We start from the raw sequence: 15370 nt of genomic DNA on the forward strand, positions 1-15370 counted from the left end.
TGGTAGCATTGAATAGGCATGAAAACAGTTGGGTTGTTTAAAGGTACTGTAAGTACACTAATACCATTTCTGTATGAATTTGAATCCTCCAACGGGTTATCAGTTTTGGGGACATAACCCAAAGCTTGATGTTGAAGAAAATCCGTGTTACCTTTGACAGGGTTTAATTTGTAGGTTAAGAAAATTTCAGTAAGCAAAGAGTCAAATTTCAGATCTGACTGTTGACTTCTTACAAAACACTGTTACTGAGTTAACACTGCATTTAAGTTTTCAAGAGGCAGAGACATAATCTGGCAATATTTGAAATATTCCATTTTTAAGGAAAGCATAACTGCTGAAAGGACTGATGATGTTTGCAGTAAAATATGTTAGCAAAGACAAACCCATTCTGATGATCCTCTGTTGGGTTCATGCCGAGTCCAGTGAAAAGATCCTTTTTTCATTGCAGTTGTGTTATGAGTTATAAATAGAGAAACATGGCATATGTTTGAAACTAATTTCAGACTTGGTACTGAGTTTTCTTATTAAAAATAATAAAATATTTCCAAGATAAGAAGTGTTACCAGGCTCTCGGTCGAGAATACTTATTATGCCTCAGTGCACTAGCACATTATTGCTCATCATACCATTCTGACAAGGATTTTTAAAAATAACTACAAGAAACAGGAATGTTTTATGAATTTGAGCATATTCCCATTCTTTTTCATGAATTCATAACACTGTGGAAGACTTTCCTTCAACCAGAATTTCTTGAACTCTCTTGTTTTGTTTTGTTTTTTTTTTTACAAAATGTTTTCTTGTGTTTGTTTTTTCAGTGCTCTGTGACAGCTAAACTCTGGATTCTTTTTTGTGTGTGTGTGTGTCAGACTGTAGCTTATGCTGTCTTTGTTAAGAGCTTATTATGAGGCTCAGTGTCCCTGAAGCCTATAGCTGCTATTGCAGCATAAATATTAAAAAATTGTGGTTATCCTCACAAGTTTATGCCAGCTATCACCCCATTGTTTTAAAGTTAATGTTTATTGACAGTGTAATGATTTTCCAAAGTAACTTCCCACATTTTTCATTTCAGAACGAAATCACAGAAAAGAAGGTTTGAGGAGGAGCTGAATGAGAGGATGATCCAGGCCATTGATGGAATCAATGCTCAAAAGTATGTTTTTATCCTCTGTTCTCTTCTTCCTTCAACTTTGACATAAATCTGCAACAGAGGGTACTATACTATTTAACAGAGGGTGTTTAATATTTGTCACTCCCGCATGCACACAGAAGCCTGAAAACAGTAAAGGTGTCACTAGGAAGCTCTGCATGTTGTGAAGGTAGGCTGTACAGTAACATTTTCTACTATATAGGATAAGACAGTGCCTGTGAATCATGGTGTGACAGTTTTTGGCTTGTCTTGATCTTCATGGCAAAAGGATTTTTGCTCTGTAACTGTTTGTATCTGTGCACTCATAGCTGTAACTCTGCAGAATTAGCTCATCTGAGAGCAGAGAAGTAAGACACAAGAAATAGCTGGCTCGGGAATCAGAATGACGTGAAAATTGGTGCTTCACAATTGTCACAGAAACATCTCAGAATTAGAAACTTTCCCTAAAGTCTTAGTTTAATATCTCTTTGTTGCAACTGGTTGGTTGATTTCTTAGAGAAGGCTAAGCTTGATGGCATATTGAAATTGTTGGGGGAGGCAACATGGCATGTATTTTTTCTGTGTCCTAGGCAGAGCTGGAGGCGGTATTGATGTTCTCCGTTTGCTGGTGAATAGATAAGACAGAGAAGAATCAATACCAGTCCAAAATAAGTGTTCAGGTTTCTTATATTTATCTGATGAAATAAGGGAATTGCCCTTCAAAAATGTGGACAGTAATTGTGATGAATTACATGTTTTCCCCCCTACTTCTGTTACTCAGAATCTTAATCAGCTGAGTATTACAGCTAATTATTAAATGCTTATATGTCACATTTGGTTTTTTGCATCTGATGGTAGTATTAAAAGGTACTTGGCTTTAGGAAAATAGTTTTTTAGTAATTATTTACAGAAAAGTGTTGATAGTTATAGGTCATACAAAGAATACAGTGAAAGAGGGTAGGTCATGTGATAGGCAAAGCATTTTGATTATACTAGACTTGCCTAAAACAGCTATATAAATTTTGGCAAGTTTTATGTGTCTTCAGGTACACTTGCTCTGATAAGTGGATTGCAACAATGATGGTTTGATGTCAAAAGTAAAGCATCTGTATAAATGTGTTAAAATAAAGTATTGGTGTGATCATACTGTATGTTCTTTTATCTCAGAGAATCCCTGTCTTATTTAATTAGTGCATAAAATTCAGAGAAGCTTGGGGATAGAAGACATCTGTGTGATAAAAAAGCTTTCTGAAAAAGTTTCAGTGCATCTTGTGAATTACATGGGGAATTGCAGAAAGATAAGGAATGATCTTATATATCAGAGAGACTGAATGCCACCTTCCAAAACTAGATTCTCTACCTATCCCTGTATTGATTTGCTGAATGAATCACTTAAATTATATCATTTCAGTCTGATACCTGAGAATAAGTTGTCAAAAGTGCTGATTCTCCAAATGGCAAGTTAATTCAATAATATTTTAACTATGTGAATGCTAAGCACTCGGAAAAATTAGATAAAAGATTTCCTACATTTAGGACACAAAACTAATCACATTTTTGTTTTCTTTATAATTGTGCAGGTTTTTTGTGCCTCAATTTTTGGCTGCAAAATGAAAATAACACTATCTATTAATCTAATGGAGTGGTTGTGAAGCTAAATCTTTTGCTTTTCTGAATCAAGAAGCAAACTTAGGACAATCTGGTATTTCTAAATGTTTTTAAGTGTAAAGTCTATGACTGAATGAAGAAAACTAAAAAAAAACCCAAAAAACATTATTGCACATAAAATGTGGTATTAAAATTACCATTCTTTTAACCTTTTCAATTAGAAAATTGCATGAAAATGATTCAAAGGCAAACATTCCTTGTACAGAGACATTGTTTCTTCCACCCTGAGCTGTCAGCACGGTCTGACTTTCTCATCCCCTTAGTGTGTCATTCTGTGAAAAAAGTAACTGGTTGCAAGCAAATGGTCATAACATGTGGGTCTTTGGACATTACGTTCCCAGGTGTTTAACAGCCAGTAACTAGAAGATAAGGGAATGTAGAGTCTGGATCTTCTTAGTCCAAGACAAAGCTGTAGTCCAAGTGAATCACTGTTCTTACACAGTGTAAAATAGCGCAGTACCTATTGAAGTGGTGCCTCAAGTTTTTAAAGCAGCATAGTGTTTTCTCTGGGCTCCCTCCCTCCCTGCTCTCTTGCTGCTTCACAAGCTAGCTTAGCTATCTTTCCACAAAACTGCCAAGCGCCACATGCACACACCGTCGGTAACTCGGGGCACCTGGGTTCAATTCCTTCTTCTGGAATGCAAATGAAACTGTGGCATCTAGAAAGCAGCCCGCTGGCCTTATAGCGTGATTCAGAGCAGTACATTTAGTTGGCAGTGCTCCTTGCAAAGTTGCAGTGAGGAAAGTTATGACGTGCTTATTCATTATTATTCTGTTAGAGCACTACATTAAAAGATACGTAAATATAGATTTAAAAGAGCAAGCAAGGAACAAAATTGCTTCTGTCTGTCAGCGGAGTGCCTTAGCCATGAGGGTGTAACATCATGCTTTCTCCGCGTTTCTTTTCCCTGTACCTTGAACAAAGTATTCCTGGCTGCAAAGTGCCCGTCCTGCCGAGGAGGAGGATGAGCAGCCCTAGCTGTGGCACCCTGAACCTTGGTGGTTAGGGGACTTCTGTAGGACATGGGATGGATGGATAGCAATCTGCTACTTAAATGTATACCTACAGAGGGATCTAAACTAAAGTTATCTGCTCTTTGCTAAGTGGGTTGCTATGTTCAAGAGACACACACTCTTTCCTCTCTTTTTTCTTTAAGTCATGGTGACTGCTCTGTTCTGTGCAAAATTCCTTGCTGTACATTGTCAGTCAGGACAAGCCCTATTAAACCCCTCATCTCTGTGGGTACAGGCAGAATTCAGCTGGCTGGCTCTGTTGTTCCTTAAATTGCAAAGGAACATAAACAGAAATTGGGTACCTAGCTTCCCAGGAGGCATATCCCCACATACTTGCAGATACTTTGGTAATTTTTAGGCTCATCAGGGACTCAGGCTGTAGGCAGAATTTTTCAGCCCTTTTCTCTGTGCCAAAGGTATGTGGCTTTGTGCTCCCGCTTCTGTGCTTACTCTCCACTTCCATTTGTCTGTGTTACACTCTTTCCCTCATATCAGACCTCCCGGCACCTGCTACCTAAGACCAGTATAGCTTTTTCTGGGCTTTAAAGTAGAACTAAAAGCTCCAGAAAATGTAAGCTTGTAAATGTGGAGTATGAGGCAGCATTTGCTCTAACTGGCACTACTGACTTTACATGCGATCAAGTGTGTACAGACCAGATTAGGCTTTTGGGAGTAGGTCTGCAGACAGAACTTTTTAGCAGTGTGGTAATGGTAATTAAATCAATCTGCCTGTCAGGTACCATAAGAAAAAAATGGGAAATGAGTTAACAATTTGGAGAAGAGGGTTACTTTTTGTTCGATTTCTATAACTGAATGGGAAAAGACTTGCACTTAATTTTCACAGTTTGCCAGAAATATTCTACAAACTGAATGTTTTCTCCAGTAGGTTACAGCTGGACCCAAACAAAATCATGCTATATGTACAACAGCCTATCATATCTGTTTCTTCTCAGAATCCTGTGATCAGACATAGCCACTGCAGAGCAAACTGGGAAATATATTTTTAATTAAACATACCTAGAGCTGAATATGTTTTCAGCACCTTTTTATAATGAAACTGATTGCACAGGAACAGGGACAGTCTCACAGGCAAGGAAACAAATATTTCAGATTTCATAAATCAAAGCTAATAGCTTACACTCCACTCTGTCCAATCCTGTTCTCCCAGGACCTTAATTTAGGATATATTCCACTGTGGTTTGTTGCTGCTACTTATTTGCATTGCAGCCTGTCAGTTGAGACAGATTCCCTTTTATTTAGAAGACATTAGCTACACTACTAGCTTAGAGCCTGATTTAAAGTTATTGCTTGAAAGGTTGCAAAAAAGCCTTGCTATTATTGGTCAAGCTCAAATGTTGCATGTTCACAGAAGTAGTCTGCTGAAATATTTTCATCAAATTTGTCTAGTCCCCTTAAGGTGCAAACAACCTAACCCTCTTAAAATTTAAATACTCTGTTTCTTTCCAAGTGTCCATTAAAATAAATGTAGAATTTCATATTAGAACATTTCATTTTGTAAAGGTTATGTCAAGGTTTTGTCAAGATTCACTTCTTTTAAAATAGTTTTGTCACTTCAGTGCAACTACTTATTTTATTTAGTATTTCTCATCTTTAAGCAGACAAGAATTTTTTATAATCAGTAAAAAGATCAAAATCTACCTCTAGAGTACAGGGTCATGGTCAAGAGACTAATACAGCTCAAAGACAAAATCACCCCACCTCTTTTAATAAGTTTTTTTTACATTTTCATTCAGAATAGAAGTTCATAAAGTGTGATTTACCTGCCACTCTTGCATGTTGTAACAGTGCGCTTCTTAAAGGTACCTTGTGAAGGACTGTTTTCATCTCAGGTTCTCTTCTGTGCGCTGAATATAATAATAGTGTTTTGGACATGAGTGGAATATCAGTGTCAGAATTACATCATAGAAATCTCTCCCTTGATTGTCCTTAGGAATGATTCACAGAAAAAATGGCTCATCTGAGCTTTTGTTTCATGTGTACGTTAGCAGTAGAAGCCAAAAGGGAGAGGGGATTTGTAGTTTCCACTTTTGCTGTCAGTGCAATTCACCATACACATTGCAATACACAAGAACTTGCTTTATTCAAAGTGATTTTCTTATTTTACTGCATTTCATAAAAAGACAGGACTACTTTATTCTTATGTCAATTATAATGTTCCTTTTCTCTTCTAGGCAGTGGCTTAAATCTGAAGACATTCAAAGAATATCACTTCTTTTCTATAATAAGACTCTGGAAAAAGAAGTAAGTTATTTTCACTGCAAATTCACAGTTGATTCCTTCTTTGCCTCATCCTAAGCGAGGCTCGTATCCCTTATTTTTGTGACACAGAGCCATTGCCACAGCACCTCACCTGCAGGGAGAAGTGCTCAAACCTTACATTAATATTTTAGTTCATTTATGGAAGAAATTTTATGAATGTGATGTCTGAGACTGCTTTCCTGTTTGTAGGGCTCTGCAGTTCATTTGAATTTCTTGAAATTTTCATGGACTCGCAGAAGTGGGAGGAGGTTTGCTAGTCCAAATTTGATGTAACTGGAGCAAAGAATTCCTAAGTTCCATCACCTACATCCTCAAAAGGCATTTATCAAACTCCACTGGTTTTGGTTTTTTTTTTTCCTTTAACCATGTCTCAAAGACTCCACCTGTAGTAATGATAGTCTTGTAATGATATCAGTTATTCATTAGTTTTCTCCATATGCACTTGCTGTGCACAGTCATTCCAGGGAAACAACACTATAAATGTTTTTTTAAGAAAAATGCCTAGCTGTCTTGGATGCAACACACTTAAGTGTTCTTCTGGCTAATATGTTTGATAAAACATGTTTGAGACATGTATGTACAGATGGAGTAAATGATATTGTTTCTAGTCCTTGGAGTAATGATCAGAATGAAAGATCCCTCCCTTTTAGGTGATTGTCATGACCACTCGCCTGGAAAGTCAGGCCTTTTCTTTGATTTATGGCCTTGTAGAGCTTGAGTGTATTTCTACATACTGACACAGCTTCAGCAGGAAGACTGGAGGGTTGCCTCTTTCTGCTTTCTACCCTAAGCATAGGATAGCTGATAGCTGAACAGTTATGCTGTCCTTCAGGGAAGAGGTAGGGTTGACCACAACTGGCTGGATAAGTGAGTGAACCTGATGAGAATGGGGTAGAGGAAGTATTACCGTACTGTGTTCACACTGTACAGCATAGGTGCAAGTATCCTCTGGGTCCTGTGTGGTGGTCAAATACATATTTAATTATTTTTGTAGATATCTTTTAGTTCAAGGCATCTGAAATAATTTTCAGATTCTTCCACGGCTCAGCAGAATAGTATTCTTACGGCCAGTTGCCAAAGGCATGTGTTGTACACCCTTGGCAAGGCATTTGGGTGAAAGAGATTTCAAGGCTTCTTGAGGCTGTTTAGAAGATGGCATGAGAGAGAAGCAGCTACACCTGATGTGGTTGCATCTGTAGTGTTGAAAGGGTACACTGAGTGGATCAAAGGGGTGCCTAGAAGCACATTCAGATTTTAATGTGGGTGGTACTAACTGATAATTCTGAAAGAGAACTTGAGAGAAAACCATCATATGTGCACTTTGGACAATCAGGGCATCAGGACTTGGGAGAAAATCAGGAAACTAAGTTATTCGGATGTGTCGATGGTCCCTGTAGGAGCCTAATCTCTTTTAGACTTTAGAATGCTATGGAACGGCAAAGAACTAATTGTTCTTTCAGATCGGGCTTTTTAATATCTTCCTTCAGTCTCTTTTAATGACTCACCAGTCCAGTCTTGACTTTAAAGAACTCAGTCAGAAGCCTGCTTTTGATTTAAACAGGAGCTTTTTAGGGCCTGTAGGACCTGAAAGTACAGCAAGGTAATAAAGCAAAATAATTATTTAACCTAAGGAGTGAGTTACCTGACTTAATTGGGAAATGTCTGGAGAAGTGTGAAACACTGAAATGAATTTACAAGTGGGTTGGAATTTTTTGAGATTTCAACAGCAGCTCAAGGTCCAAAGTTCCTAAAAATATTTTTAAAAATGCTTTCACTTTTTTTTTTTTTTTAAGTTAAACTTTTTATGATGAATTTGGGATAGTCCTGTTCTGCAGAGGAACAAGGCAAAACCATTTGATGTGGCTACTTAAGCTGTTCTTCAGGAAGTAAAAGGATTCAATGCTATGCCTGACAATCCCTAGCCCTATGTAAGTGGATGTGGAAGTCATTGAACAACAGGAAATTTACTGTTGCTAAAGACTACCTATACCTATCTGCATCTTTAAGCTGAAATTTCAGTTGGGTGATATTTTACCTGCTTTGGAAATTGTATTTTTTAACATTTGCTTTTTTTTCTTCTAGTATCGAGCAACTACTCTGCCTGCATTTAAGTATTATGTGACTTGTGCCTGTCTCATATTCTTCTGCATTTTTGTTGTGCAGATTCTGGTATTGCCAAAGTAAGTGGTATTTAACGTGTACTTATTCCTATGTATATTGGTTATTAATGTAAAAAATAAAAATGTATAAGTAAAAAAATTTTTAATTATTAGATTACAGAGGTCAATTCATGGAAATGAAATTGAACAGAGAAGATTCAGGATTTCAGCCCATTTTCAAAGTTAGGCTTGTTTCTAATTTTAAACACTGTCAATAGTGTGGTGCCAAGCATTAGTATCAATTCTTCATTCATTTTAGTTTTTCTTTTTGCTTTTAAAAATGTGTGATGATGACAGGAATGAAATTCATATGTGTAAAAAAAAAAAAGTAATACAAGCTATAAGTTTGTGCAGCTAAATTTCCATGTAAAATAAGTGTGACAATTGGACGGTGAAGTGGGATAAAATGGATTGCAGAATTGGGACTGTGATTAAATAAATGTATTTAACATATTACTCTGATGATACTGCTCTATTTAGCATGCAAACAGAGCATTACTATTCATAAAATGTGTCTTTTAAAAACTAATTTTAAAATATTATAATAATTTGCTGGAATAGTTATTTTTATCAGAATGTATATATTATGAACTAATTTATATTCATGCATATAAATCAGCTGTCTTTCTATCTATGCATATTCTGGAAAGGCTGAGAAAACTGGAATACAGTTCCAATAAAGAATATTTTATTAGACTTCTTAAAATGGAATTTTTCTGTTGATTGTTTACATAGTAGAAAGTTGATATTTGTTTTATAGCAATTGTTTCCAAAGCCAACACTGTATATTCCCTGTGATACAGTATTTCTTCACTCATAGTCTTTTCTCCTGTGTAGCACTTTGAGGACTAGTATTTATAACCTCAGTTGATTGATTGGTCTTGTGCTGTAGTACTTACTCACATTTTAATTCAAAGCCAGAAGGAACTGTTAGGTCATTATAAATTGACTTTCCATACTGCAGACTTGTTTTATAACATGTATAAAGTTTTATGGACTTCTATTCAGATCTTAACAGCATTCTCCTTGCAAAGGGTTTCCCAGCTAGTTTCTAACACGGAGGCACAAGCCACAAAGGGACACTCTATCAAGAGTTCAGCAGTATCCTGCACATGGTTCGGTCTGACTTTAGGCATTACTGTTGCAAAATATGAAATTAAGACTCATGACTAATTTTATTTGTCATTTTGCATAAGTATAATTTACAAGCTCATACTATATTTTGATTAGTACAGGAATTAATTCAGGGAAATTCATGATTTGTGATATACCAAAAACCAAACTTGGATCTAACTAGTCCCTTCCAGCAGTATGATTTATGAATCTGTTTTTATGTTTTGATTTCAGTCATGAAAATGAATGTAGATTTATCACTTATCATACATGCAGTAAGATGCTCAATTTGCTATATCCTTATTACATCTCTTAAACCAATTGTGTAGCTCATTAAAATATATCAGATACTTGAAATTGGTGAACTCTAGAGAGCTGTATTCAACTAAGGAAAGAGTCCTCCAACTTGTAAAAGCATATGCTGATATCACATGATCTCTTTCTAACATCAGAGCAAAAGATACACAGGATTTACCATTTTCATTACCAAAATGTAAATTATCTTTTGGTCCTTTTATAGGGCTGCATATTAAATTGTAAAAGCAAGAGTGTAAAATCAGGTATTACCAACATTAATGGTGTTCAGCTTCAGGGGGTCTGTGGATTAATTTAAGAGATGGAAAAATGGAAGACATAAAGGCAAGTTATTATACAGGCATCTGCATATTTGCTGGAAAACTGGGAGCATTGCAAGTTAAAAAAAAAAAGTTGAAAAATCAGCAGTGTATGTAGTCATCACAAATGTAGCTGAAATTGAACATACTCCAGTGCCACAAATGTTATTTCCTTCCAGCAAAAAATAAATAAATAAAAAATAAGTAAATTGTAGTTTAGTCTAAAATTCTAGCCTTTTTGTTTTCTTCCAAAAATTCTACAGGATTTTTAAATGGTGATCTAATGAAGACAGGGAGATAAACGACATCTGTCATTGGGGTTTATTGATTCACTGTTCCAGTAATCTGGTTTTGCAGCAGTGTAATGTCATTGATTTCTGTGCAGGCACACCACCTGCTGCTTTAAAGTAGATTTGGAGATATTTCATAGTAAGTAACATCCAGCAAGTTGCAAGTAATATCTCCAAGATCACAAGACGTTTATTTCAAGGCTGAAACAATTTACTAATGTTTTAATTTTCCCAGTGTCAATAAACTGATGTAGTATTTTCATAATAAACTTTACACAAAGTGGTAAATATAAATTTAATCAAGTAAACAATATCTTGGGGTGAAATGTAAGTCATTATTGTGACATTAAAATGCCAGCAAATCTTGATCATTACATTTCCTCAGAACAGGCCTTCAGTGGCTCTCTAGCATTCTTGGTTTACCGAGTGACAGAAGCATCTCTAGTAATTCATGACAACCCTATGTTCTTTATTTAGGGAAACAGTCAACTAACATGGAATTGGTAGTGTTGTTCTTTGAAATGCAGACTGGTGAATTGATGAAAGTATATTCCCATTGAATAGGCATTACCTCTTGTGCTGTTCGAGTAAGGGATTTATTTGGGGCTGCATTTAAGATTCTTCCCCAGCTTTTGCTCTCTGAGGCTGCTGTGTTCAAGAAAGCAGGTCCTTTTGTCCTGAGTCATGCCAAAATAACAACCATCTTGTTCTACCCATGGAAGGTGGTTAGGAGGCCTTAGCATAGTATTTCCAGTCAGGCACAGCTGAATTTCTTTGTAGAAAAGGTAGTACTTAAAAACTTTGAAAGCAGGCGTGTCAATTTAATCTGCTACCAATCAAATCAAAACAAGGACATTAGGAAGTAAAACCAAACCTTGGAACACCTTCCCCCCACCCCTCCCTCCTTCCCGCCTCAGCCCCACTCCCAGTTCTCTCCCCCCAGGGGACAGGGACGGGGGCTGGGGTCGGTTCCTCACCCCTTGTCTCTGCCGCTCCTTCCTCCTCAGGGGGAGGAGGACTCCGCACTCAGCCCCTGCTCCAACACGAGTCCTTCACGTGGGCTGCAGTCCTTCCATCACAGACCGCTCCAGCGCGGGCTTTCCCATGGAGTCACGGCCATCTTGGGGGGCACCCACTGCTCTGGGATGGGCCCCTCCCCGGGCTGCAGGTGGGCATCTGCTCCCCTCCATGGGCTGGGGGGCATCCCCTCCTCCTTCACTGACCTCAGTATCCACAGAGGGGCTCCCCTCACATCCCAATCCCCCAACTCCCTGCAGGTTTCCCCTCTTAAATCTGTTCTCCCACAGGTGTTTCCACTGTCACTGACGGGCTCAGCCTGGGCCAGAGGCAGGTCCGGCTTGGAGCCCGGGGAGCTTCCAGCAGCTTCTCACAGGAGCCGGCCCTGCGGCCCCTCCCCACTACCAAAAAAACCCCGTCACACAAACCCATAACAGAGCAGTGTGAAACTATTTCAGCTTAGCCTAACTGAAGCAGAAGTCCTGCTGTTCCCAGAAAAGAAGAGGGTGTGGGGACCAAAACCTTACAACTTTTTTCTCTGTATTCACAGCTCAAATCTGGATTTTAAGATACCACTTTTCCTTATCCTCAGTCCTTTTCTCTTTGTCCTGATAATCAGAATCTTGTTCAACTTGCTATGTAATTCTTTTTCTTGTGCCACTTCAATAACATCATTGATCATGTAAAACAGCTACAAAGGCCTTTAGTTCTTGCCTGTTGCCCACATGATTAAGTACTGTTTGCATAAGCTCTCCTTATGCCATGTTAATTTTATTTTCCTTGCTCTCCAGTTTCTCTCAAAAACATCTTCATTACTTCTTCTACCAGGATGCACTCCAAACTTGACTCATAAGGCTATTCTTGTGTTGAATCATTTCTAAAGGTGTGCAGGCTCCTTTTTTGTATCCTTCATATCAGAGAAAGAATAGCAATAGTTTGAAATGCAGGAATCGTTACTTGAATATGAAGGACATATATGATTGGATGTGTTTAGGCATATATAAAAAATAAGCCTGTTAATTATATTCCTTTTCCTTCATCTCTTCTGTTGCTTACTAGATTTTAAATTCCGAAGAGTAGAGACTTTAGTTTTACATATTCTGATGTACAGTTTACTGTCTCAGTCTCGATGAGAAATTCTTGGAGAACATGTATTCATAAGCAATAATGATTTTCAAATAACTTCTAAATGAAACATTATTTCAAGATTAATATATGTTGTGAATTGCCAGCTGTTTGTTTTTCATCAGCTGTTCACATCAGCCCAAAATCTGATGAATAATTAGCATATAAGAGGTGCTCTGAATGATTGGCAGGGAAGCTCCTAAATTACTCTCCAAAATGCTTTTAATGGCAGCAGTACGGCATCAAATTGGTTTGTGAAGTTAATGCTTTTTTGTTCATTCCTGAAAATAGCTTCTCTAACACTGTTGTTAGATCAAAATATTTTCCAATATTTGTACGTAATCTAAGGAAATTGTTCCATAGAGTTCTACTCCTGAATTTTTAGTATTATAGTTTCTAAAATGTATATATTTGAATTTACATTGGCATCTCTCAAGAAGAGATGTAGGCTTTTATTAATAATGTTTTTTAATTCTGAATCATATGTTTATGGAGGAGCTAACTTAAAATGTAACATTTATTACAGTTTTGTGGAAAAAGCAAGGGATATAAAACTTATTTGTAGAATGGCATGCCAATATTTCTAGCATATAAGGTTTGATAAAATAAGATATTTGCTGGTGCTCAAAGGAGTTGAGAGATATTTTTTAATGCTGTAAAAATGTCAAATCTGTGGTTAAAACTGAAAGTAGACGCTCAGGTGAGAGACTTCATGATGTCATCTAGTTCCCTTGCTTAAACAACTCAGTTCGTCCAGAGCTTCTGATCTCTTCTTGTCATTCATTAAACATAATTAGGTCCCACCGCATCCTTCCCTAGGCAGCTGTGCTAAGTAGCTCTCATGTGGTGCCTGATGGAGCAATTACACTCAACTGCGGTATTCATATAGAGAGATTTCCACATTTGTGGAATGAATGCATGCACGGATTGTTACTGTATCCCTGCTTCTGTTTACTGAGTATCCACTGATGCTATTTTGGGTAGACTTTCCTATTTATAACACACAAGAAAAGGATGAGCTAGAACATGTGAGTAAGGATGATTTCAGGGAGAGTATAGATTACTCAATTTTTTTAATCTAAAGTCTGTTGTTGTTTTTCTTTTTTCTTCATGGTGTTTAGTTTTTGTTCTATCCTGTCCTCCGATACTTCAGAATCTACTGGCCAGCCAGTCAAATTTGATACAAAATGGAGTTTTCAGAGGTGTTGAAACCTAATCCATTCATGAAATAGCAGTCACTGTATTAGGGCCCTTGCTGACTGAGAGGCTGCAGCACCACAGATACCACAGGTTCTAGCCACAAGACACTGAAAACTGGACATCACTGTCCCATGCTATTGCTTTTCTACCTTTGCAGGGGAATGTATACTACCAACAAGTTAATTTTGTGTATCTATTAGACTCTTAAATTATTATAAAATCAACAGCATAAAAATAAAGCAATAAGAAGCTTCTTTAATACAGGCTTTCTAAAGTAAAAACAAAACATTGCTGCTGTTAATGCACTCTGTCATTTAAATTAGTTGTGTGGAAATTATTATCTTCTCATGGTAATAGTTTTACAAAGTCAGAGTTAAAGCCAATTCAAGCATTCCTGAGTTGACAAAATGGCAGGAAAAAGGCCTGTCATTCTGGTAAGGATTGGAATTGCTTTTCCACAGTGTTGAGGATTGGAAGTTGCAACTTGCACATGGTAATTTTTCGTATCATCAGTATTATACACAAAGGAAGGTCATACTACAAATGTGTAACAGAGAAATTAATACATGTTTTCCTTTTCTTGTAGAACATCTCTTCTTGGAATTTCATTTGGAGCTGCATTTCTCTTGCTTTCCTTCATTTTGTTTATCTGCTTTGCTGGACAGCTTTTGGTAGGTATTCAAGGAAATGTAATCCAGTAGTTAATGGTTTCTTTTAAATAACATGTTCTGATTTTGCCAATTCACTCTGCCTTTGCAGAGTACCAGTTAAATGAGAAAAGCTTGCATGCACAGGCTTCTGAGGACACTGTTTTGTCAGCGTTAACTTGCTGTAAAATGTCCTCATTTATCTGAGAAACAGAAAATGCCAGTGCAGTGACTGTCTGTACCTACACTGGTATTCTTTTTCCCCCATGAAGCTGGATCCTCTGAGAGGTTTGCATTATTGTTTGATTGATTGTCTTTTCAAAAATTTTTGTTATTGTGCTTAGAGGAGTTGACTGATCTTATCAATGCTTTAATTTGGGGGAACTGTGCATTTGTTTAAATGTTTTATAAGACCATTTTCTGAGTTTAGAGACTATTTCATGATAACAATTTAATTTGATATATAAAAACTTTATAGTAAAATTCTAATTTTGCCATTGAGTGGTCCAGGTGTTACTGGTGCCTATTAGTGTACCAAATAATGTGCTGAATTTGAGAATTTCATTTAATTCAAGATTTGGGCAAACCTTTCAGCATTTCACAGTATAATTTACAAATATTATTGTCCTCCTTTCAGTTATTCTGAAATAGATCCAACATATAACTCCATCTAGAACAAGGTATTTCAGGATTTCTAGGAAAGTGAATGCAATTTGAATTTGGCGTGTGATCTGGAGTAAAACTATCTGTATACTTGTCACTTAATCCCCACTTCTGTATCTTTACATCTTTCCACAAGCTCCCATAGAGAAAGCTGAGAGAAATATCTTTTATAAAAAAGCAAAACATGCACATAGGAAAGACAATTACATCACTATGCAGTAAAACAGTAAGGAAAGGTGGCCTGGCAGTTAAAGCAAGAAACAGAGGAAGCAGGATTTTATAATTTCTCCCTCTTCCCTTGAGAGGCTTGTAATTAACCAGGACATGGTTTTAAGAAAATGTAATTAATGTACATTTCAGTTGTCTTTCCAATAAGGTAGGGATGCTGCCACTGCTCAGGAATTTATCTGAGATATAATGCAACAGTATTTGTAAATATTTTAAATCCTTGGAG

The 15370-nt window shown here is 37.0% G+C and overlaps 1 protein-coding gene across 2 annotated transcripts in view; it reads left to right on the top strand.

The window, feature by feature from the left end:
* The window catches only part of ADCY2 (adenylate cyclase 2), a 194346-nt gene that overhangs the window by 133104 nt on the left and 45872 nt on the right, over window positions 1–15370 (top strand). For both annotated transcript variants that reach the window (XM_069808829.1, XM_069808830.1), the window contains 4 exons: window positions 1070–1150; window positions 6001–6070; window positions 8171–8268; window positions 14193–14277. In XM_069808829.1, coding sequence (XP_069664930.1) covers window positions 1070–1150; window positions 6001–6070; window positions 8171–8268; window positions 14193–14277 — 334 coding nt within the window. The remainder of the gene's footprint in view (window positions 1–1069; window positions 1151–6000; window positions 6071–8170; window positions 8269–14192; window positions 14278–15370) is intronic.

Source organism: Haliaeetus albicilla, chromosome 21 (genome assembly GCF_947461875.1).
Source record: "Haliaeetus albicilla chromosome 21, bHalAlb1.1, whole genome shotgun sequence".
NCBI classification, from domain to species: domain Eukaryota; kingdom Metazoa; phylum Chordata; class Aves; order Accipitriformes; family Accipitridae; genus Haliaeetus; species Haliaeetus albicilla.